Source organism: Morone saxatilis, unplaced genomic scaffold (genome assembly GCF_004916995.1).
Source record: "Morone saxatilis isolate NCDOM2014 unplaced genomic scaffold, NCSU_SB_2.0 Contig23, whole genome shotgun sequence".
NCBI lineage: Eukaryota > Metazoa > Chordata > Actinopteri > Moronidae > Morone > Morone saxatilis.
Genome location: NW_023339796.1, coordinates 14,385,214 through 14,408,834, shown reverse-complemented (window position 1 = coordinate 14,408,834; position 23,621 = coordinate 14,385,214). Strand labels below are relative to the sequence as shown.

General features: G+C 40.8%; 2 protein-coding genes across 8 annotated transcripts in view; both read right to left on the bottom strand.

Annotated features, from left to right (window-relative positions):
- LOC118334667 (transcriptional repressor p66 alpha-like) overlaps positions 1 to 9,593 on the bottom strand; it is a 17,076-nt gene extending 7,483 nt beyond the window's left edge. For 4 of the 6 annotated variants that reach the window (XM_035670681.1, XM_035670684.1, XM_035670685.1 and 1 more), the window contains exons 1-2: positions 9,407 to 9,593; positions 249 to 781 (exon numbers count right to left, since the gene is read on the bottom strand). In XM_035670681.1, coding sequence (XP_035526574.1) covers positions 249 to 778 — 530 coding nt within the window. In that variant the 5' untranslated portion in view covers positions 779 to 781; positions 9,407 to 9,593. Of the gene's footprint in view, positions 1 to 248; positions 782 to 9,113; positions 9,278 to 9,406 lie in introns of those variants that run through there. The other 2 variants (XM_035670686.1, XM_035670682.1) reach the window with 2 other exon arrangements.
- A 5,324-nt stretch (positions 9,594 to 14,917) lies between these two features.
- Positions 14,918 to 23,131, bottom strand: mau2 (MAU2 sister chromatid cohesion factor). Of its 2 annotated transcripts, XR_004797045.1 has the most exons (20): positions 22,748 to 23,131; positions 22,565 to 22,582; positions 22,322 to 22,387; positions 22,014 to 22,109; positions 21,811 to 21,905; positions 21,674 to 21,701; positions 21,413 to 21,568; positions 20,618 to 20,764; positions 20,394 to 20,484; positions 20,200 to 20,303; positions 20,044 to 20,121; positions 19,305 to 19,370; positions 18,986 to 19,069; positions 18,837 to 18,886; positions 18,670 to 18,747; positions 18,463 to 18,574; positions 18,247 to 18,337; positions 16,950 to 17,077; positions 16,685 to 16,852; positions 14,918 to 16,297 (listed from the first exon to the last, which is right to left on the bottom strand). XR_004797045.1 is itself a non-coding variant. In XM_035671401.1 (19 exons), the coding sequence occupies exons 1-19, from the start codon at positions 22,979 to 22,981 to the stop codon at positions 16,778 to 16,780; spliced, it is 1,797 nt and encodes a 598-aa protein (XP_035527294.1). In that variant the 5' UTR covers positions 22,982 to 23,131; the 3' UTR covers positions 14,918 to 16,777. The 2 variants fall into 2 exon arrangements, 1 of the variants encoding a protein (XP_035527294.1); XM_035671401.1 differs by having other exon boundaries at positions 14,918 to 16,852.
- Positions 23,132 to 23,621: the final 490 nt, after the last annotated feature.

Here is a 23,621-nt window from a genome sequence, read left to right as displayed (position 1 = left end):
GTCTACCCCACACAGTTAGTTTAAAGAACAAGATCATAAAAGTAACTTTAAACATTTTTCCTCTTTTCAGATTCAAATAAAGTGTCGTTTATCCTTTTTCACACTCTCATAAATGAGGTTTTTTCCTAACAAGAAGCAGTACTTTAGAGAAACCAGATAACTTTAGTGTTGAACTTTCCTGCCTTTTGGACAGGTACTTTGTGATTTTCACAGCAGAGAGAGAGAAACTGTAATAAACTGTTTCTCACCCTCTGGAGGTGCTCATGTCCACAGGCTGCTCCCCCGTCTGAACTTCCACTTTAATGGTGGCCTTCACCTCACCCGCAGCCAGCATGCCACTGGACACCTTTGGCTCCGTCGGTCGGACCCGGCTCCTTGTATCTAAAGCTGGCTCTGTCCTCACCTTGCTGGCTCTGTCATTGCAGTCAGTCCGATTGTCTGAGCCAGGCTCCACCGTCTGTTGTTTCTGGGTCCACTCCCGATCTTCCTTCACCGGGTGAGAGGCCAAAGGTAGCGCTAAAGATGACGGCAACCGGCTCTGCTCTTCCTCCTCACCTTTTTCGTGCTCTGATCCATCCTTAGACCGGCTCTCGCCGTCCTCTGTCAGTACAGGGTCGGGTGTAGGTTCAGTTTGTGCCTGTGTTAGGGGTTCAGACAGGTCCAATTTAGGCTTTTTGCTTTCATTGTCAGCATTGGATGGTTCTATAGACTGTGGAGCAGCATCCCTCTCCAGCGCTCTCTTTTGGCTGCGCGTCTGGCGGACAGCCTCCTCAGACATCCCCTGCAGATAACGGAAGAAATAACTGCATTAACTGTGTTGTTATGCATTCAAACAGGATCTGTGTTACAGGTCACATCCTACAGATATTCTTTATTTAAGCCATCTACACAGAGTCACATCACATTCAAGCATCTAACACAAACTGGAGCTGTCAAAAATGAAATAAAAACACATGGCACTGACTAAATAAATACAAAGAAAAGTTTTTGGGTGATGAGCTTTCAGCAGTCTCATAAACTAAAGCATTTTTTTTAAGACAATGTTAAGTGTGCCTGAAAATAGGTTCAGCTCTGCTTTCAACACATTCATCCCAGCTCTGCTACAGGACAAGCTTTCCCAACTCACTGTGCCTGACTCCCACCTGCAGTGGATCCACAGAACCTCCTGTCTGACCAGGAGACAGGCATGTGAGGCGGGGGAGAACATGTCTGTTAACTGCCCAAACCATCAGCACCGGATCCCCCGTGGAGTGAGCTGTAGTAGCACTATGGAGCCGTTATTAGCTAAAGCGGGTCCCTGTTTTGTCTATTACTTGCACATGCGCGTGGGTGATCCGCAGGTAACACACCAAGATATGCTGTAATGCACCGGCTAAGGCAGAGAAGAATAAGACTGCAAGCTAGTAAACGTGGATATAAACAATGTTGGACTTAAAATACTTTGCAAAAGTTTCATGCAGAAGGAACAGTGACTGTAAAAATAACTTAAGTTAGTTTACAAGAAAACTCCACAGGGGGTGAAGTGTTGAAGTCGAGGAGCTAAAAGCAGCTAAAAACAGCAGAAGCGTGATCACTAAAGCATTTGATTTAAGTTTTAAGCTCAACCCTAATAGGAAGTTCAATTTTCATGTTCTGTCTTGAGAGTAGTTAAAACGTGAAGAGATGAAAGCAGGTCAAATATCAATCGAGTTCTTAGTCATGTACAAACAAGTGTGTAGTACATGGGACAGGATGAGTCCAAAGATTTTTAAATGGATTTTTAGCCCAACCCATATTGATGTCAAATCTGACCAGAGCTGGGGAGGTATAATATGAGCAATGTGGTTAACACATCACAAAAGGTCTATTCATTCAGCCCTAAGCAACCAAGAAGGTTCTGGCAACGTGTCGACAATTAATGACTGTCAGCAGATAAATGTAGCTCAAGTTCAAAGGGAAGTGGATTACAGCCGTTTGGATCTTCACAGCGGTACGACACAATGTCTATAAAGACTATTTGTAAGCTGAGCCAATGTAACAGCTTATTTTATTATGCTGACATTATCTGAAAACGTACAGTACAGAGCTATAACCCAATAATAAATTAGGTTTACTGATAGTGTGGTTGTGACTGTGGGCCTATCATTCAGAATCTGAGTAGACAAAACCGACCTTGAAGCAGCTGTAGGGGACACATGGTGGCCAAAATGGCCCCCAGACAAAACATGTTGGATTAGTGAGGTCACATGACCGTGACGTTGACTCAAGTATAATTCCAAAACATCCAATTACCCAAATTTCTGTCTAAACCAAATACCAAAAGAAGGGAAAACTGAACAAAAAAGAGTGAGCACTCATTGTTCAGTGCACAAAAACAAACAAAATCTAAGGATTGTTTTACTGCTTCTATCTTTTGAAAGAAAACAGTGCAGTGAGTCATCAAACAGCTGCAAGAACACGACAAACTCATCATCAAATTAGAGTTAACATGGATTTACAGAATATCCTAAATGAACTGGAGCATGATTACTGATAAAATATTCATAACAACCCATGAATCCAAGTACTTAAGTAATTCATTTGTGTGAAAGTGGAATCATTTTCTATCATTTTAAAGACTCTAGCTTGTGTATAACCTCTCTTTCCTTGAGTCAGGTGCACTGTTTGCACACATTCACAGATGTGCACCAGTACATCGCACAAAGACGCACATTTTCCCCAACAGTGCTGCTCTGAATGCCTCCATGTCAGGTCAGAAATGAAAGAGGAGACACACAGACTACATAGATCAATACATGTTTACCTTTCTGGTTCTGATAATGGCCCGTCACACTGTTCTGTGTACACCTCTGATGAACTTTCCACATGAGTGCACAAAGAAGCCTTTATGTATAACAGACAGCATATCTTTATCATCCTGTACAACAACAGAAATGTGTTGTTCAGTCTCAGTATTGATCAATCTTAAGGTATGGTTCTTATGCCTGTGTAGTTATTAATGGTGAGTAGTGACAGGATAAGGACCGTTAGAATAAAGGGACCAGTGTGGGTCAACAGAAGTGTTTGTCCAACCATCGAATAGCTTAAGAAACGTCAAACTTAGGGTACGTTACTTTCTGAAATCGACGATCTGAGTAGCATGCACATGCAGCGTTTGGAGAGCAGAGCAGAGGTGAGAGAGTAAACAGGATTTGAACTTCTCTCTCAAACTCTCATTTTTCATTCTTTACACAACTATCTCTTTTTGTGCACGACTGAGTGTGAATACTAAAAGTGTGCGCCGTTATCCCCATATCTAACTGTCACCCTGCCTTCGAGTGTGGCCATGGATCAGATATACACATTTTCAAACGTTGTCTTTTCTAACGTACAACCAACCACCTTCTCCAGGTTTTCTGATCAAGCTCTGCCTTGTGCGCGGGTGAGTCATCAGCTCATGTTACCTGGTAGTTAGTCAGAAAAACAAAAAAACATACTGGTAAATGATGAAATGATGATCAACAAGCTAAAATAGAGGGAAAGTACGACTTACGTAATGCAGTTATCTTCCATTACAGGTGATTAGAAAGAGCTGCTAAATCGAGAAAAGTGGAAAATGCAGCAGAAACCAAACCTGGTTCATCGTCAGATGACACAGAGGCATTCAGATGTTAAAGGTTCAGACTCATGCAGGGACGTGGACACTGTTCTGATCACACACAGGGATGTGAATGACCAGGTTTTTGTTGTTCAATGTAAACTTTATATCCATAATAAGACCACAACCAGGCCAAGACTCAACACAGGGATACAAGTGCGCACAGAGAGGCACTTATTGAAATGACATTGTTTAAAAGGTAAACATGCGGCATACGACAGGAGACGACCTGCGCTCAAAGCTTACAGAATCGCAAACAGAAAGTGAAATTCAGAGACCGTCTACCAGCTATTTACTGGACGGCCATGACGAAAAACCACAGCACCATTATGTCATGAGTCACATTCATACACATACGTTTCAGAACCGAGACCCCGTCCAGCCAACAAGGCCCTCAGTCTGCACAACAGGAAGCTATGTTTCTTTCCCTTTCTTTTTAGGGGGGGGGGGGGAATACAATTAACCCTTACAGCTACCACTTGATGTGACACACACTGTACAAGCTCCGACTCCCTCCCTTTCCTGTTCTCAGAACGACTGTGGCGGTCAGCATAAAGCCCACTCAGTGTATCAGTGATGTACCTACACAGTATACGTGCACAGTCACAATGCAGCATGCAGAGCAGTCGTCTGATGACGGAGAGCTGAACAAGTTGTTGTTTTGGTTTTTAATACTCTGACATCACTGAGACACACATGACATGACCCTTCCCAGGATTCAGTGGGACACACAAAGCACTTTTCCTGAGAACCGGTTTAAACCAGTTGGCTAGTATGTGTGTGGGTGTTTACGGGGACTGTGTGGTGTGTGGTTGTGGACTGGGGAGGAGGAGCAAGGCTGAAAGCTACGTTTTAACCCTTCAGGTGCCGCAAGCAGGACGGCCAGGCCTCCACTTGTGACGGCCATTTATACAGTTTGTTGTGTTGTTTGGTGTGTGTGTGTGGTGTGGTGTGTGTGTGTGGTGGGTGGGGGGTGGGGTTGATGGGTATTTTCAATTATAATGCATATTAGCTGTGAAATGATGCCTGGGGGAGACGTTATGCACGGGGAACTTACCCCCCCAACCTTACTATGGACACTGACGCCTATCTTTGTGAACAGGGGATTTAAGATTTTGGGCCGGACAGGTTCATATTTCATGTTTCTCCATGGCAGTTTACACACAACACAACACACAACACACACACACACACACACATATAGAGAAGCAAACCCTCGCCCACCCAGGAACTCGACATCACATGCAACCAGTGTAAAAGCTCTGAAGGCCACTTAAACTGAAAGGAAAACAACACCGGACAAACAAATTGATGCTTTGTACACAAAGTAAAGTGACTGTTCACTATCACACGTTATTTATTTATAACAGTCCGTATGTGTGGTTATGACAGTTTCGTGGTATAATTATCCTGCTAAACATTCAAATGAGATGGAAATCCTTTAAACATCACTGTAACGTATATGGTGGTTGTCACTCTTTTAATACGTTTTAATCAGAACAAAAGTCTTCAATCAGCAACTTTCAAAACTACCTACATACACGGGACCAAATCCTTTTTAACAGGAAAAACTTCCTTTGTCTTTGCTCACAAAACGCATTGTTTCTCCACCTTTCTACAACTGATGTGTATTTCCCAGCATGCTGTTGGGTCCTCCATTATAGGAGTGGGTGATATTTCTGTACACCGGGTATAAATGACACACTAGTGGAGATATGTGCCACAACATGTGTTTGTTTCTCTGTTTGTACAGTTTTAAAATGGCTTTAAGTGTCATATCTCTTTGAGTACAGGACGGACTCACTGCCTATTAATCAACACAGCTGTTGACATTTGAGTGGGTCAAATATATATATTGTTTTAAATATCCAAGACACAACATCCAGCCCTAGCCCAAAGTGTCCCCCTTTAAAAATGGTTGTAATAAAAACTAAACTATAACGCCAGAGTGTAACTGCATTGTCTCTTTAACTAAAACCCAACAAGTAAAGCTAAATGAATCTTGGAGACATAAGAGGACAAATTTCATATAGCCTAAGTGTTTTGAGTCTGAATGTCACATTGTTTGAAGATGCTTTATAAAATATAAATTCTTGTGTGTTCACCCCCGACCAACATACAGACACACAGTACTTTTCATATGCAAGTATCTTTAAATGTAACAAAACAATGTAAGAGCTTAGCTTTGTGAAGTACGTGCAGAGACATAAGGTTCGTGTCACAGTGCAAAAGTGCTTAGACAATTAATAGAAAATTAAATAATAATCATAGTCGTTTATTTACATCTGATTTATAATAATCTTAATCAGGCGGCATTAACAACGTGACCACAAGGCTGGTCATGTCACAAACACTGCTTTGTCATTTTATCATCAAGCTATAACAATTAATTACATTTAATAATGTTTTAATGCATGTGAGATTTCACCACTGATAGTTACTGCTGAGTTTTTACTTATATCTCATTAGTGCTTTATTTGGTTGAGTATTTCACAGGAGGGATGAACATTACACAGCCTGTGTTCCTTCCAAGCATTTATCTAATCAAACTCCATCCCCCCATTAACATCTGCTGTGTAATTAAATCACAATGATCACTACCATGTTATCTAATTGCCCTGTGCAGGTACTTGACTTTTAGGTGTGGCTTTCAACAATGCTTACTTTAATCTGGTATCAGGTTGCCAGCACTATCATGGCACCACTCACCAGAGTCTGCCGTCTCTCTACACCTGTCTTCTTGTTTTCTGCTGAGTGTCTTTTCTTCCTGCCTCGAGGTGGTTATTTATCTAGTCACTTGTGGATCATGTCAACCATCAGTCACTCAATCTCCCTTCATTCAGGCTGGCAGAATCACTCTCAACCATCATCGACGTCTGCCTGCGCATACAGCGATTTATTTACCCACTGACCAACCTTTAACCAGTGGAAACATATTTCTACACCGCACAGGGGGTTTCAGAACAGCGTGCAATCATGCAGCTGCACTACCTTGAAAAACTGCTGCACCAGCAACATTTTCTTATCAATTATCTGGTTGCATCTATCAGAATGACAAGGGGATAGCAACAAAGCTTCTCCCAGCTCACCAGCTAGAAACAAAACCTTCACGGCGTGATCACAATAAAAGAACTGAATTGCAGTTTGTACATATGAACGATTTAGCTTTCGGAGCTAGTCATAGCCAAAGCCAACTTGTGTGGGTCGCTGGCTCGCTCCATTAAAAAGCCTCAACACTTAACAAGCCAGTGCTTCACGCCGCGAGTAACACCACCGTCTACACAAAACAGGCAGAAAAAAAGACCATTAGTGAGCAAATTGCTGCCTATATGTTTGATGAAGTCGTGGAGGCTTGACCGAACAGCTGTCCTGTGACCCCTACAGTCATGTGCAGCAGCTTAATGTGGCCAGCAGACGAACCTTTCCAGAAGAGTGGCTGATTACACAACTACTCTGGATGATCACTGGACACAATGTTTTCTGGAAAATAACTAATTTCTGCACACTTTCTGACTCACTGTGTCAGACTGTGAATACAGTCTCTCTGGGTGGACACAACTACCAGTACATCATACTGTGGATGCACAACTTCAGCATTGTCTGTCTGTGTATAACAGGTGGCTCACTAGCGTCAAAGCAAAGCATTCTCCTCTCCTCGGACTAGTGTCAGACAACCCCTTCACTAAAGGCAACCTGTATTTTGTTCACAGTGATAGCTCATAAACAATGCAACAGATTGTTAACAAGCAAATAACTCTTTACAAAGCCTTTGTTTGCATGAACAACTGAGTGTTCATTCCAGATCTCCACAAAGATTATTTTACCACCGTACCATCCCCACTCTACATGGAGGGCACACTAGTTGGTTTTAAGTGTCTTTGTTGTGCACAGGTCCAAATTAAACAATTATTACTGATGGTTACGGACTAAAAGCAGAGCTACAACAGTTAGTTGACTGACAGAAAATTAATCAGCAACAATTGTGATAATCAATCGTTGAAAATGGCACAAATTCACTGGTTCCAGCTTGAAAGTATGTTTTACTCTTGTGTGATAGTGAACTGTTTTAGTCAGGCAAAACATCACATTTGAAGCCGTCACTGTGGAATCACACTTTGCTATCACTTAAAAACACAAATGATTAAGTGAGAAAATAAACAGCAGATTTAGCAATAATGACAATAATAAGTTGCACTTGCAGCCCTAACGAAACAATGTCTGAAACATGCATCTGTAACATAAACCAATACAATAACTCATTCATATAACAACTAATTTATTCCACTATTCACTGATAATGAGCATACTTAAATTCAAATCTGTGGACTAAATGTTCTTATTGTTGTTACTGAGAATGAGTTGATTTAAGTCTCTCATAACAGAACAGACAACGTGTAATAAGACCTTAGTAAATCTCAAGCAAAACCAGTATGAGTATAGAAGACAAAAGTGCAATTAAGCTTTAAAAAAAAGTCTTTAACTATCAGAAATAAAGTTAACAGCAGCACCCAGTGCTTTCATAACAGATGCTGCATGCGTGCAACACCAGGCTCCTTCATATTTAATCATTAAATATCTTTTAAAAAGAGGGTTTAAAACTCTGAGTGCATCCAGATAAACAGACAATAGAAAAATTTGTTTGTACTGGTTTGATGGCAGAAATCCTGAGCCACAGCTTTGTCCCGAAGCGCTGCAAACTGTGGTGACTGGAAATGTGTGTGTGTGTGTGAGTGAGAGGAAGAGACAGAGAGGGAGTGTGTGCGGTGTGTGTCAGAGTGTGTGTGTGTTCAGCTTTAAGAGGAGGAAGACTACGGTTGTCACAGAGAGAAGTAGGAAGATTAGCTACCAGATAGCAGAACCAACACTGGTGCCAGGGGGGCTTAAAGCGGGCAGCGGCGTCCACCATTAACGTAACACCACCCAGTACACCATCCAAACCAAAGTCAGCCCTTTAAAAACTAAACCCAGCCCACACTACATGTGCAACTAGCCGGCTTTTTTTTTCTCCTCTTATTATTGACACCGCCTCGGAGAGAAGGAGGTGAGCGTGTTATTAGTTAGCGAGCTAACATTAGCTGACATCGCACAAACAAAAACACGAAGCCACTTTCAGCTCGGATAAAACCCGTTAACGTCTGACCACCAACGGCCGCCGCGGACTTCAAGTAGTAAAAGTCCTCCGGTCGCTCGGCAACCCGCTGACCCACCAGAACCGAGCCCGGATCGTTGACCTGGCTGCACCGCCGATGCGGGACTACCAGCAGCTAAAAAAAACAAACAAACAAAAAAAAAGGGGGGCACAAACTTTCATCCCACCGCCGTGAAAGTGTGTCTGTGTGCGGCTCACCGGGACTGTTTACCTTGGTGTCCCCTCCCGAGGTAAAAAAAAAAAAAAAACCCGAGTCGGAACTCATGAATTTCATCGACCGGCCCACGGACTCAGCTTGCCGCCGAAGAGCCGTCGGCGATGAAACGTCCTACCGTTTATAATCCTTACCTCATTTAACGACTTCTACCGCACACAATCAAGTCCAGGGATCATAGTTTCGAGCTGGCACGCGTAAGAAAACGTAAAATAAAATATTTTTCGGCTGAGCAAAGCCCCCCCTCTCTCCTCCCCGGTGCTCAACCTTTGGCTCTGCGGAGAAGTGTTACTTTTCAACAGCCCATCAGCTTCTTTATCGTCACAGATAGGTGGAGGAAAAACCTGGCTCCTCTCGACGACTCCGAATAAAAAGGCTCCCCTCGATCCACTTACTAAAAACTTCGGCTTCACCTCAGTCAACTTACTCGGTCGCTTTGTTGCCCGTTCTTCGCCGATGGTCGACCAAGGAATCTTTAATCTGCAGTTAACCTCGATAAATCGTTGCTTTTTAGAAATCCAGGGGATATCCTCTTTTTTTCGGCCCTCCCCGCTGCCGCGTCTGTTGCCAAATAATGCGCCTCAACACACATGGAGCCGCTGCGTCCTCTTAGTGGGCATGCGCACCTCGGCATACCAGGGCGACCGGATAACATCATATAAACCACTGACCACCAAGGGCCAACGCAGGACGACCGTGTCAGGCCCCCAAACCCCCCACCCCCCCGACCCGGGCTCCTCGGGTTGACCCAGGACTGTACCAGCAAGTACAAGAGAGATCCCCTCTAACACACACACACACACACACACACACACACACACACACCAGGTTACAGTGAGAACCTGTAATAATTGAAGACATAACACATACCCCCCCCTTCCTTAATTGCCTCCTAACAGACAATATAGACTGACACCAGCAACCCCTAGTGAGGACTGAAAACCACATTATTGCCTTTAATGCCCACACTGGGGCTGGTTATACCAAACATATAAAACACACAACAATAGAGAAACATGCAAACATATAGAAAAATAACAACTTACATAGTAAACAGTGGCAGCTGCAAGAGCATGCTGCACTAACAGTGCATTACTACTGTGCAACACTGGTTTGCCAACCCGGGCACATATGGCAATCCATTCAATTGCCCCGAGGAGGCCCTCACAAGTCCCCAGTTTACTGCATGTTAATTGGTTTTTGGCCATTTAATTAACTGAAAATTTGTTAGGGAATTTGCACCACCAAAGTACAATATCAGCTAACATGGGTCCTTTATTATACCATAATGTTGTAACCCTATCTTGCAGAGGGGCCTCGTGTCTAAATCTAGTTTTAAAAGCTTAATTATTATAGGTTATATCCTCCTTAAATTGCACATATTCCTAAATAAAGTTTAGGATAGTGTGTTTTATAGTGTTTAATAAAATTACCACCAATAACTGACACACAGTAAACCTGAGGCCATGTATAGTCTGTACTGTGTGCATTATACCTGAATGGAAACTCTGAGGGGACAGAGTGTGTACAGAGGGTGGGATGTGGGGAGTTAAGCCCACCAGCAGAATATTTGCCCTGCAGCCCCCTAATGGATCAATCAGGCCAAGCCAGGAAGTCTAGTCTAACTACACAACATGCATTCACATGGCTACTGTGTGCAAGTTATATTAAGACCAAACCTTGGTCTTACACCAGCAACCTCAGCTTCATGTTTACCTCTCGACTCTCAACAGGGACCTGTATCAGCATCAGGTCTGGATCCTTATCCCAACCTCAGCATCATATAATCAACCTACGTTACAATCACAACCGACTCCCTGACCCCACATACAGATCTAAACCATCAACCCCAACTCTTTAATTCTCACATTAACTCTCCAAAATAAGTCACATTCCAGCATCCACTCGTAGAGTTACTGTAAGTCTGCAACATTAACCTCAGTAACATACAGTATTTACTTCTCACTTTACAGTAGAGATTAAGAGGAGGGTTGCATTAATGACCAGGGCTTGCAGTTACAGTCAGAACCACATGCCAGTCCAGAGCACACACGGCAGGGTTACTAGATCAGAAGTCGCAATATCGCTTCCATAAAGGATCCAGCTGGCTGCCTCTTTCATGACAAGACCTTCAAAGCATCCCTGTGAACTGAACTAATCCCCTGTCATCCACAAACACCCATATAAATGCACATATGCACACACACACACACATATGTGTTTGAAATACTGTGATCTGAGAGAGTAGTCCATAAAGACTGAAGTGGGTAGGGGCAGCTATTCTCTAACAGGTGGGGGGGAGGGGTTTGAGTGCTTTGTCAGCATTATTTAGCTGTTCTTTAAATGACAAAAAAAGAGCTCTCTCTAGATGATGCTGTGTCATCAGGTTCGATTGTTGGTGTCCTCTCATCCAAGCACTCCATCTCCTGAGGCAACAGATTGTCTCATGTAAATGCACTCAAATCTGCACCAAGGGGCCATCTTCACATAATCACCCTGCCGAAAGCAAAAATTAAACAAAGACTTAAAAAACACTCTGGAGTTTATAGGTAAGGATGGATCTTTCTGTAAATATCATCACTGTTCATGTGCACCCAGGGACAGCAGATATTACAGTAATAACTATAGTAACAAACAGTCAGGGCCAGCTATACTTGAGGGCGCCGAGGTCATGTCCTTATTTTTCTGGGATTTTGGTCATTTGCAACAACCTGGGGGTCTTTACATCATAGTAGAGTGGAGGGTTTCTGGAACAAACTGCAAAGGGTTGAATGATAATAAAGGCCACAAACAATGCGATCACTTGTCAAGACATTTCACCCTGAAACAAAGATGTTAAGTTATTATGATTCATCATCCGGGGAACATGAATGTGGGCCAATCTGTGTTGTAAATGTAGACACATTTTACTGGATAAGTGAAAAGTTTAATCTGCTGGTGGTGTGTGATAGAAAGTCAGAGGAAGTCACTAGGAGCTATCCTCTGGGGAGCATGAATATATATAGCAGGTCTTATGGAGATCCTTCCAGTGGCTGTTAAGACTCACTCCGCCACAAAAATATCAATGTTGTGGTGGCACTAGAGGAAAGGTCAGGGGGTCACCAAATTCATTAGGATTCATTCTCTGGGGAACATGAATGTCTGAACACAATTTCAGGGCGATCCAACAGTTGTTGAGATATTTCATGTTGGACCAAAGTGGTGGATTAACCGACTCACACTGTCATCCCTGGAGCTTCGCTGGAAAAAAATGCACATGGTTGGTATTTAATTGGCTCATTCCAGTAAAGATTTAATCAATTTGACTTGTCTGACTAATTGCAAGCAAAACAAATAAATCACCAAAAATGATTTCTCCACCAGAAGGCTCTCAAACTGAATTTAAATGTTCATGTTGAAAAAAAATAATAATACACTTAGAAAGTTCCCCTTTAGGTGTCTGGTCAGATTTTCTCTGGGGAGGTGGGGGGCTGCATGGGGGCTACAGCCCTGCAAACACCAGTAAATAAAAGGTTAATATGTCTTTTAATAAATACCTGGCAATGATTAGCCTACTACCTTCAGTATCTGCATATAATAAAGATCAGATCATAGTTTTCATTTAAATGTTGTTTTTTGAACTTTGTCATGTTGTATTGGATTGTCAGGTGCTGTTTTTTTGTCCACCTCATCACTCTTTGTTTATAACTACTAGTCTACATAATGATGATGGGATTATTATTTCTTTTACTCTACAAATGTGACAGGACAGAGTCAGTGAGTAGGTCTTAGGAGTAGCTCAGAGATCAAACAGGGGTAAGGTCAGCCTCTCTCCTCTCTCCTTCTCTCTGTGTGGAGTAGGCCTAATGGCCGCCCGTTACAACATGACAGCTTCAACTTAATCCTCATTAAGTACTGTAACAATGCAGGAAGTAGCTGCTGCAGTCACGATTAGACGGGCTCACTATTTGGCAGGAAATGGCTCCTTTCAGCGGCGACCAAGACACCTAGAGCGTCCCAAAACTTTTCACTTCTCACTAACCTTCTTCCTTTGGTGATCATAGATTCCCGGCAGCGGCAAACACGATGAAACAGACAGGAGAGAAGAATATTATATCATTTAATGAAATCTAGTCTTTTTTAAATATATATTTATTTCTATAGGAAAAAAAGAGGAGCTCTCCGATGGTGTCTCCATTGAATACCGATGTGGGCTTCATAACCTCATGTTCCTACTTAGAAATGGCACTATAATAAGATGCTTTTGCAATGTGGATCAAGACAACTAACGATTAAAGTTAATATCCAGCCGTACATTTTGTGAAAATCGGGTCTCATATGGTGGGTATTTATATTTCAAGCGTCTTTATATCTCAGCAGGTTGCGCGTATATTTATTTTTGTCAATTCAAGCCGTTTTTAATACGTTTTTAAGTAATTTATGTTTGACTGTCGACCAACTGAGTGCTGAAAGATGAAAGAAAATACATCTCAATGCTACATTTTTTATTACAGGTCAAATAAATGTAATTTAAAGCAGATCAATACTAGTTGTAAGCAACGTAAAGGCATAGACTGCTCAGTATCAGTAAACCAACATAGGTTAGGCTGATTGCTTTAACCACTTTACCTCCACACAGTCCAATAATATACTAAACAATTTTTTCAGTGTTTTTCATTTTTACATTGACTTTCCAGACCTGTCAAGTATGTGTGTGTGTATTGGATTATAATTACCAATATATAGTGAGATTACACTGGTACAGTTACATGTAATAAATGTAGTGCAAATAGTATAAGAGTCACTGTCATTTCTGCCCCCCTGTCTCTGTTTGTAGCAGGACTCTGCAGGCTGGCTGCTCACTGAAGAGGTAAACCATGTAGGATTATCAGTCCCTGGTGTACTTTATCTACTTCTCTATCTGGAGCAAGCAAGTAGCAGATTTAATAACTGCTGCAAAATATGGTGTTATACACAAATGTATCACCCTGATCTGTAACACTGCTTTTCAGCCTGATGGATTATCTAGTGTTCAAACAGCAAACGTCTTGTTTTCACATCAGGATATCATCACATTACCCGACATGTGCCGCTCTCTGATTTGTTCCTCTGTATCTCTTTCACTCAGATGACAGTCATTTTGACTACCTGCACAGTTTACTCAGTTGTCAGCTCTTATCTGTAGTGTAGTCTGAGAGCATTTGCAATGACACGTTTTAGTTGTGTATCTCTGTCCTCCAGTTGCACTGAAATGAAACAATGACAATTAATCTATAAGACCCATCCATCTGCTGGTCTTATTTAATAGTATTTTGTATCTTCTAATATCATAATAATACAGTGTTGTGTCTTTTCTTAAAAAAAAACAATCTTTGGTCAACCATAGATAGCACAAACACTGCCATGTAGAGTGCATATCAGCCTGAAAACATCCAGTTTTAGCCAACTGATAATAATAGCTGATAATTAGCAGCAGATGATAACATTTTCTAATTATCTTCAACTTGTTATTGACAACTCTTGCCTATATTATTTTTATTGTAAAATTTGGATTTCAAAATAAAACTCATAAGGTTTGACCTTAAAGAACCATTCCACTATGTTTTAGCTCTTTAACTATATAGCATGTACACATTACATTGTTACAAACAAATTTTGTTGAAAATAGTTGGCTGTGATGTAAAATGTGTGAATTTTGTACTAAATGGGCTAAAACATACATGACCTCTGGTCACTGTCACAGTTTCACTCAGCCAACAGACCAATCCAACTATTTTACGTCTTTCACTCTCTGTCATTTGTGATAAACATATGACTTATAGGATGACTTACAGAGTCACACAGATATGTACTTCTCTATGTCTTTATTGTCTATCCTCACTCTTTTCATGTGTCATGTAGCTACAGTTGATCAAATTTTGAAGGCCTGTGCTACAAGAATAATCAAGTCATTCTACTTTGGATTTTTTATTTATAAAAAGTCAGATGTGTTGAAGTTAAGAACAGTTAAAATGACAATGGAGAAAACACAAATCAAACATAGTGTAAAATACAATAAATGGCATCCATAGTGTAGTCTTTCATTTGGTAATTAGTTTGCAAATGACTAAACTCAGTAGTTTATTTTGAAATAACATTATAAATACAGAAATCTGCATCACTACATGTAGTAGTACCTTTCCTACATTAGTGTAACTAAATTAAAAGTCCTACCAGTTATTTGATAATATATCAAATGGTAATCGACAATACTAGCAAACAAATGCATCTAGTATAAACCAACATAAATAAGTTATAAATAAATTGTTTAAATACAGATTTATACTGGCATTCATCTGGAAGAAAGGAGTAAAACAGGAAATGAAAAAAAAATGGGAGTGATAAAAAAAACCAATAATTGCTTACATGGAAAAGATAAAAATGTTTCATCATGAAACAAAATATGTGCAAACAGGTAATAGTCAATATTATTATCTTATTATTACTGATTTCTTGACTCCAATGCACAGCATATAAACACACACCACAGTGAGAGTGAAGTAGTAGAAATTTAAAGGGAAGTACAGTCAGGCAGCAAGTCAACTGAATTGCAGTGTCCAAAAATTATCCAAACATTTTTTTGATGCGTCACAGTTGAAAACATGTGTGAAGTACACTTTTCGTACCCTCAAAACATTAATAAATACTACTGGATGTCAAGCAAGCTGGTTCCAGGGTCTAAAAAATCTAATATCATTTAAAATGTAATCTTTTTTGTGAAGGTTCTTCAGTGAATAAACTACATATGCAGCTGTCCACCCAACCTCCAAGTACATATCAAACATACCACTACACTACATTAAGATCATTACAGTTATATAGTATACTGTATATCCAAATGTATTTAACTAACTTATACTGTGAATCACAGCTAGAACAATCAGTGCTTTGAAAAGAAAGTTATTGAGTTCATGCACAACAATAGACTGAGTCATCTTTGACTGTCTGTTTGGCCAATAGGTGGTTCAAATTTAATGCTAATTTAATATTAAAAACTACAAGTTTTATGAACATTTGTACTTTACTTCATCCAAAATAAAAGCCCTTGATAATGGTCTTGCAAGAAAGAATGAAGAGATGAGCTAAATCAGTGGGAAAATCAGTTGAAATTAAAGGTTCCCTGTGGATTTCTTCACCTTTTGAGTGCTATGGAGTTGTTTATCTCATATACTCACAAAGGCAACTCAATACATAGTTCTATTGGGAGTCCACTGATCAACAGGTAGTGGTAACACACCAAGATATGCTGCAATGCACCAGCAAAGGAAGAAGGAGACTGCAAAAATCATCTGTGTTTAACCTGAAAGAAGATACAAGTTAGGATGCGATTTGTTGAGTAATAACAGATGTAAACATAACTTCTGTTTGTTTACAAGAAAACTCAACAGAGCCCCCTTAATGGAAAAAATTACACAATTGGGAAGAAACAAATAAGCATATTTAAGTTTGTTTCCTTTACGTTGTCTGTTAGCTGGTTAGAACAAACTATTAAAACCACTCCAAAGTGTGTCAGTGTAATACAAAATGTGCCCCTGACACCTTATGCTTTCCAGAAAACTTCAATTACTTAAAATCCAGTCATGATGCCCCAGTGCCCCAAATGAGTGCGGGAATGCACTGAATGGAAGCCTGCCAATTGACACAGTGCAGTTGCTAATTTCATTGTCCTGTCTCCTCTTCCTCTTACCCTTTTATCAACTGCTTCTCCTTTTTTTTATGTCATTTTCCCTGCAATTGCTCTCCTGTGTCTCCTTTCCTCTGTCATGGTGAGATATTGTTCTCAGAGCAGGCTGGCCAGGCTGGTAGTAGGTCCATTCTGAGGCTGCAGCTGCACAGGGGGGAGGCTGTCCGTCCACTGGAACACAACACATTACACAATCGTTTCTTTTAAAAATCCAGGCAGGGTGGACTGACTCACTGTTTATGGGTTGACTGACTGATGTTGTGCTTACACTGATGAGGTTGTGTTCGGGGAGGCTGCAGGCTGCGATGTGGTCCTGCAGGAGCTGCTGGGAAAAGTTCTGGTGCATCTGAGCTGCCTCGTGGGCGTCCATGGTGTTTCCACAAGCCTTGTTCAGATCTGCTGGGGAAAAGACGATTGTGAATACTGATGACCATTAGCTGCAGTTTTATGTCGGGTTCTGGATCCTAACGCCAGATCAACCTTTGAATATGCTCCGACGTCTCACGCTATTGCAGAGGGATGAAGTGTTTCTTCAGCCACTTTGTTGTTTTCTCTAAGACTTGTCCACTTCTAATTCAGTTGTGGCTTCATTACTCTGTGGTGTATTGATGCTTTATGGGAATCTCTGCCTCCTCTGCAAGGGATCTCTCCTATGACTTTTTTGTGATCAATTTTTTATTGAAAAATGTACAACATATACATATTCAGATCATATACATAGGTTTTTTTTTTTTTCCCCCACACAGCAATGTAAACAGAAACAAAGTCTCTTGTACAGATCTCTCTTATGACTGATGAAAGATGAGTACAACAACAACAAAAAAACCAAAAAAACAATATGGGCCAAGAAAATCAAATTACATCACCAACTGTTCTGCCATCTAAGTAGCTGGGTCTGAAAATGAAGTGTCAGTCAGTTTGTCCGACATTGATTTGACACACACTGATACTTCCTACTGACTGGCTGAAATGTGTGTTAATATTTATGGTCCCAGTATGGTGATTACTCATGATTTTGATGACCTTTCGTCTAATGCCACAGCCAGATCAAAAAGTCCTGAGAAATGCTTTGCTTAACACAATTTTTTTTTAGTGATTATTTATTTCATAATTATTTAAGATTTTATTTATATTTTTAACAACTTGGGGTTCCATATCTATGAAATCTGATTTGTAACCAGATGACAAAACCAATGTCTTTGGTAACCCCCTGACATTTAATCTGGTGCCAACATAAAGAAAAATCCAATGGGCATATTGCATTTAAATTTACTAAGCACATATATATACTTTAGGTTGAAGACATTCCATTTCGGGACACTTCATGAGCTTTCATCTTGCGCCCCCATCAGGCCAAAATGTAAACTTATTTTCTAGTACATAAAGAGGGAAAATATTTTTTCTGAAATAAAGTGAACATAAAAGCTAACATTGCCCTGTTTTTCCCCTCTCCCTACTTTCCTGTCACTCTTCAATTGCTATTATCTAATAACTGCAATGAAAGCCTAATAACAATCACAAAAGGTAACATTGATCTCACTGTCAGTTAAGACTGACTGCTGTACCTTTGAGAAGGGCAGAAGACCAGAGCTGCACAGACATGTCAGGGATCTTGCTGGCCAGCTGCATGGCAGGAACCACCATATTGTTACTTTCCTGATGGAAATATGGAACCAGAAAAATAGATAGATAAATAGTCAATCTGCAGTCCTGAGATACTAGTAGTATATGTAGTGTGTGTGGTGTAATCGAGAGGATATCTGGTAATATTGTAGACTCACCCTGTGGTTGCCCAGGACAAAGAAGATGTGGCCCAGTAGGACTAGTGAGCAGGCAGTCAGCCTGTTTAGATCTTCAGCATTAGACATCTTCAGGGTCTCCCTTAGAAATCTTCTGTTGATGCAAGTTTACATGATAAGTTTAAGTAATAATGATAAGTAAAGACTAAATTAAGTTTAACATTGCATTTTTTGGGTAATTTTTCTTACTTAGCCTCGTTGTAACGTCCCTGGAAGAAAGACAGGAGCCCTCTGATGTAAAACGCTGCGGCTCGTAGACAATGAGAGCTGAAGAAGTCAAAGTTATTACATAAAAAAAACACCCAAAACAAACCTTAAAACGAACCTTTGTGATGTGATAATGTATTTGTAGTTACCTGACGGGAAAGTTGTGATCAGGATTAATCCTCTCTAGAAGGCTGTACAGCTGTTGATTTAAAAAATACGTTGAAAGCAAACTAAATAAAAAATGTATAAATGCATGTTTGTACAATCTAAATGCAGGAGCTAGGAGCAGCTCCTTTACCTCTTGATGTCGGTTTCCTTCCCGGATGTAGACGCTGGCCAGGTTAGTCACAATAAAAGTCCACAACTCCTGGTGTGTTGTCATCTAACAGAGGACAAAAAAAGAGCGACATTGAGTCATCTAAGAGTCAGATAGCCAGGGCTTTTATACTGCTAACTATTCTCTTTTGTACATGTTACATTTATTGCTGTGACATGATCGCCGTGTGTCTTAAAAAATTCTTTGACTTTTCAGGATCAAATACACCGACCATTGCCCCCACCCTCTGCTCACGATCCACAGGGACCTTGTGATCTAACAGTGAGGATATGAAACTCACCTGTAGAGCAGCAGTGAACTGAACCTCAGCATTATCCATGCAGTTCACAGAGATACAGTAGAGACCCTGACACAGAAAAAGAGGAAACAGATGTGAATGGTTCATATTATCTGGGACAGATGCATCTTGTAAACACTAAGAAGCTACTTTTTTTCTGCAACTGAGGCACATAAACAAAACCATGAACAGAAAAAGGGAAATGTCCAACTACACTTAGAAGTAGAATATGTATTGCGGTATTATAACAAACAAACAAATATTTTTGCTTATAGATGGGAATTGAGAACTGGTTCCAAATTGTCCGATCCATCTGAATCGTATGCCTATATAAGCTTAATTTTATTGATGCCAGCAGGTGTACACTGTGCATTACAAAACAATGGCGTCAAACAAGAACAAGTCATGGCAGAGAGAAAGAGAGAGAAATGGTTCAAAGCAATGCTTCATTCCACAAAGAAAGACGACAACAGTGACACCAGAAAAATGCTGAAACGTCTTTCTACGTAACATGGGCTTCAATTCCAAGAATGTGATGTATTTGACACTCTACGCACAAAAGCCTCTGCTTCCCAATTGAGCAAAACATCCATTCCAGAGGGGAAATATCCTGTTATAATAACATTAGTACCATGCAGGCAGGCAGAGCAGACTCTTTGACTCAGAAAACTTAAATAAATCGAATCCTATACTAGGGATGGGAGATGTGTTTCCTAGTCTGTAAAGGTCTTCGTAGACTTACCAGTAGTGTGTGAAGCTGGGCAGCGTGATTTGTAAACAGCCTGGGAGACTGCTGGCAAAGCTGGCAAACCTGAGAAATCTAAACATAGACAGAAACCATCACAATCTTAAACTATGATAAAAAAAAAACAGGGTTACAGGGTCTGTGACGATGTACCTCTTGTAAAGCTGTGGCCTTGTGTCCAGTGACCAGCCGGCACATGATGATATGTTCCAGCAGGATGACTTGAAACGTGGACAGGATAGGACTGTTGTCCAGCACTTTGAACGCACACAGATGGATCAGAGTTGATTCAACGACACAGCCATCAAGGGGAAATTGATGCAGTAAGCGTATTCCAACATACTTACTCTTCAGCTTCTCCAACTGCATCAGAGCTTTGTCTGTGTATTTCTGGGCCTTCTCCAAGTAGCCCGCCTGCATGGAGTGCATCACCGTCACCTTTTGTACAAAACAAACAAAAACAAGGCAAATCATGTTGCGACTGCGTCACGCAGATTTAGCTCTTTCAAAATTCATGATTATATTTTGTAAGGATAACTCCTGTGTAGGTGCGTGTGTGACAAAATCTCACCAGGTACACAAGCACACACATGTGCTCTTTGGGCAGCCAGTGGAAGAGAGCTGCTGGATTAGTGGGGAGAATCTCATCATCGTGGAGCGTGGAGATGGTCTGTATACACTGTTGAAGCTGCTTCAGACACGGCTTCACACTCTTCACCTAAACCCAACATATCTTGATAAGACTATTTGTTATTTTGGGCATCATATTGTGTTAGTAATTTCATACCATAAACATAAACCTGGTTGCAATAAGCATATAAGGCATTAGTTACCAGTAAACTGACTACAGGTACTATACATAAGGGATCAGCAGGGACCAATTTACATTCTAATCAATTCATTTATTCAACAACAGTTATGCTAGCCCGACCAATATGGGATTTTTGAGAGCGATACTGAATTTAGAGGGGAAAAATTCATTGACATAAGGAATTTTTGAACTGGAATGAAAACAGACCTGTGGCTGCTTGCTATAGTATTGTAAATCACAGCACACTCTGCTGGATAAACTTTGCAGTGACATCAATATATTACCACAAGCATTTTTCTCTGCATTATATACCAGATAATAAATAAAGTTTTCATATCGGCCGCTAATATCAACAAACATTATTGGTCGGGCTCTAGTTATGTCACAGGGCAAACATAATTTACTGAATAACTAAGATATATATGTATATATCTTAGTTATTCCAATTTACAATTGTCAAATGTAAAAAAAAAATCAAATTTTACTTTTACATGCAGCTCTTCACGTGGGATTTTAGTGGTTTTCCAGTAGTGAGACATATGGATACAGCTGTACCTGTCCAGCATCCAGGTAGTGTGTAACATGCAGCACCAGGAAAAAAACCCTGAGGGACTCCTTCTGAATTGGGTTTCCCTGCCAGTTTTCTACAATGGTCCCACACAGCGTCAGCAGAGGATGCACCTCGCTCAGCTTGCGCTCCATTAGCAGCAGCTGCAGAGCCACAAATGCACGGGAAGTTTACAGAATTGCATGGCGACAAACAACACAAATAATATGTAACACGGCTTTAATCTGCAGAGCATGATTTAAGCTTACCATTCCTTTACTTAGTAAAAACAGAGCTCTGCCAGAAAAAAAAGAAAAGAACAAAGTTAATGTGAGATAATGAGCGTTGAACCACAGATCGGTGTGCAATCTCCCACTGTGTTCAAACATAAATGTGATCTGTTTACCTTGTGTACTCTGAGCCCATGACTCTTGCATACTCTGCTCCAACTCCCAGGAGATCACAGGCAGATACCAGGTCCTTCTCTAGTGCATGTAGTTGCTGAGAGAGAGAGAGAGAGAGAGAGAAGAACATCCCACACGTACATGAAACATGCTTCAAATCAATTTACCAAATATTTAGAGTTTATAATACATGATATTTTCTTACTGCCAGCTGAAAAAGCAGTCTGCAGTGCCAGTAGGGAGTTTGCTGAGAAATCTGTATGGCTTTCCGCAACACTGGTTTGGCCGAGTCCACCAAGTTCTTGAAAACAGAAGCCAAGAAGATGAGTTACTAAGAGAGAGCAAAACAACCAAACAATAGCTGTGACAGAGAGTACATTATTTTACTCTTGCATTTAAGTTATAGCCTAATGTGTATTTTCCTAAGATAAGACATTATATACTAAAGTTTCCTCAACTACTGCTTATCATATTATATTATTATTACAGGACGCACAAGATGGATTCCCCTACCTGCTGGCAGTAGAACTCTGATAGGATACTTGCTGCTTCAAACTTCACATCTTCAAACTGAGAGATCTGATATAAATCATGAAGGAAAAGTTAATACTGCATTATCAGATAGATTAGTGCCAAGATAAATACATAACCACTTTATAGAACATGTATGTATGATTTGAGAGATGCACTGAAGGAGCGGTAACACACCTTGTATCACTTAGTATGCAATTTCATATTGTGCACAAAAAAGGATACTTGTTGTGATATGAACCACTGTGGATACAAACAAGAAAGCAAAATATTAGTGTCAGCTTCAGGTTTTTACACAGTTCAGCTGGTGCAATTAATTGGAAAGCACCACAGACTTTTGTATATGTTTGTAGTACTTGTCATCATAAGTAATGAGCACAGCCTGATACCAGTGTGCCTGCTGCTCACCGCTTTCTCCAGGTGAGTCTGGGCCAGCTCGCTGTTCTTTGTGTGTCGGTACAGCACCGAGCCCAGCTGGAGGTGAGTCCGGGCCTCGACCCTGGGAGGCGGCTTGAACTGGAACACTGCTTGCAAACAGTGGACGCACAGACGGATCTTCGGCGGACCCGACGTAAGGAAATGTTCTGCAAAGCCCAGCAGGGCCAGGTACCAGGGCTCCGGGGCCTCAGTGCTCGCTGCCATCTCGAGTCGTCCGAAGACTAAACTGAAACCAAAGAATACCAAATGAACGATGGATTGATTGACGATTGATTTGCCCTCAGCTGGTCCACTCTCGCTTACATTTTCTGCATGAATCTGGCTACTAGGGTTAAACCAGCAAGATGAATAACAGTTTCCGTTTTTCAAAATAAAACAGTAAGACAAGGAGGATAACATACGTTTGCGTGTATTTCAGGTTGTTGTAGTGACACAACAGTTGCAACAATAACATATTTACAACTGCACATTTTTATAAGGCATTTCACGATATATATATATCCACCAGACATGGAAGTTTACCACGGAGATATTATAAATTATTAAACCGCCTCTTTTATTTTATATATAATAGATATTCACGTAGTAGCGCATACGTCTTCTTTATATGAAACATACTACTAAATGTAGTTTTTTTTCACTAGTCGTGACCCGGATGATGAAAACCATATGAAATAGTGACTGTTAGTCTTCAAGTGAAACGGTATATTAGCGGAACTAATGTTCGGCGGTGCATGTCTCAACCGAGACGATGTCCGAGCGGGACCTCTTGCGGAATTTACTATTCACTTAAATTGTTACGCACAATTCACGCCCCGCGCTCACGCTGAGAGCTGCCGGCAGA

Bases quoted from the DNA above. Each gene is read 5' to 3' on its own strand.
- mau2 (XM_035671401.1), bottom strand. From the start codon at position 22,981: ATGGCAGCGAGCACTGAGGCCCCGGAGCCCTGGTACCTGGCCCTGCTG. The intron at 20,765-21,412 runs GTACAGCTGTAT...TGTTGGGTTTAG, and splicing joins ACTACCTGGATGCTGGACAG to GTGAAGAGTGTGAAGCCGTG. The intron at 19,070-19,304 runs GTGAGTTTCATA...GTCCTCTGTTAG, and splicing joins AGTTCACTGCTGCTCTACAG to ATGACAACACACCAGGAGTT.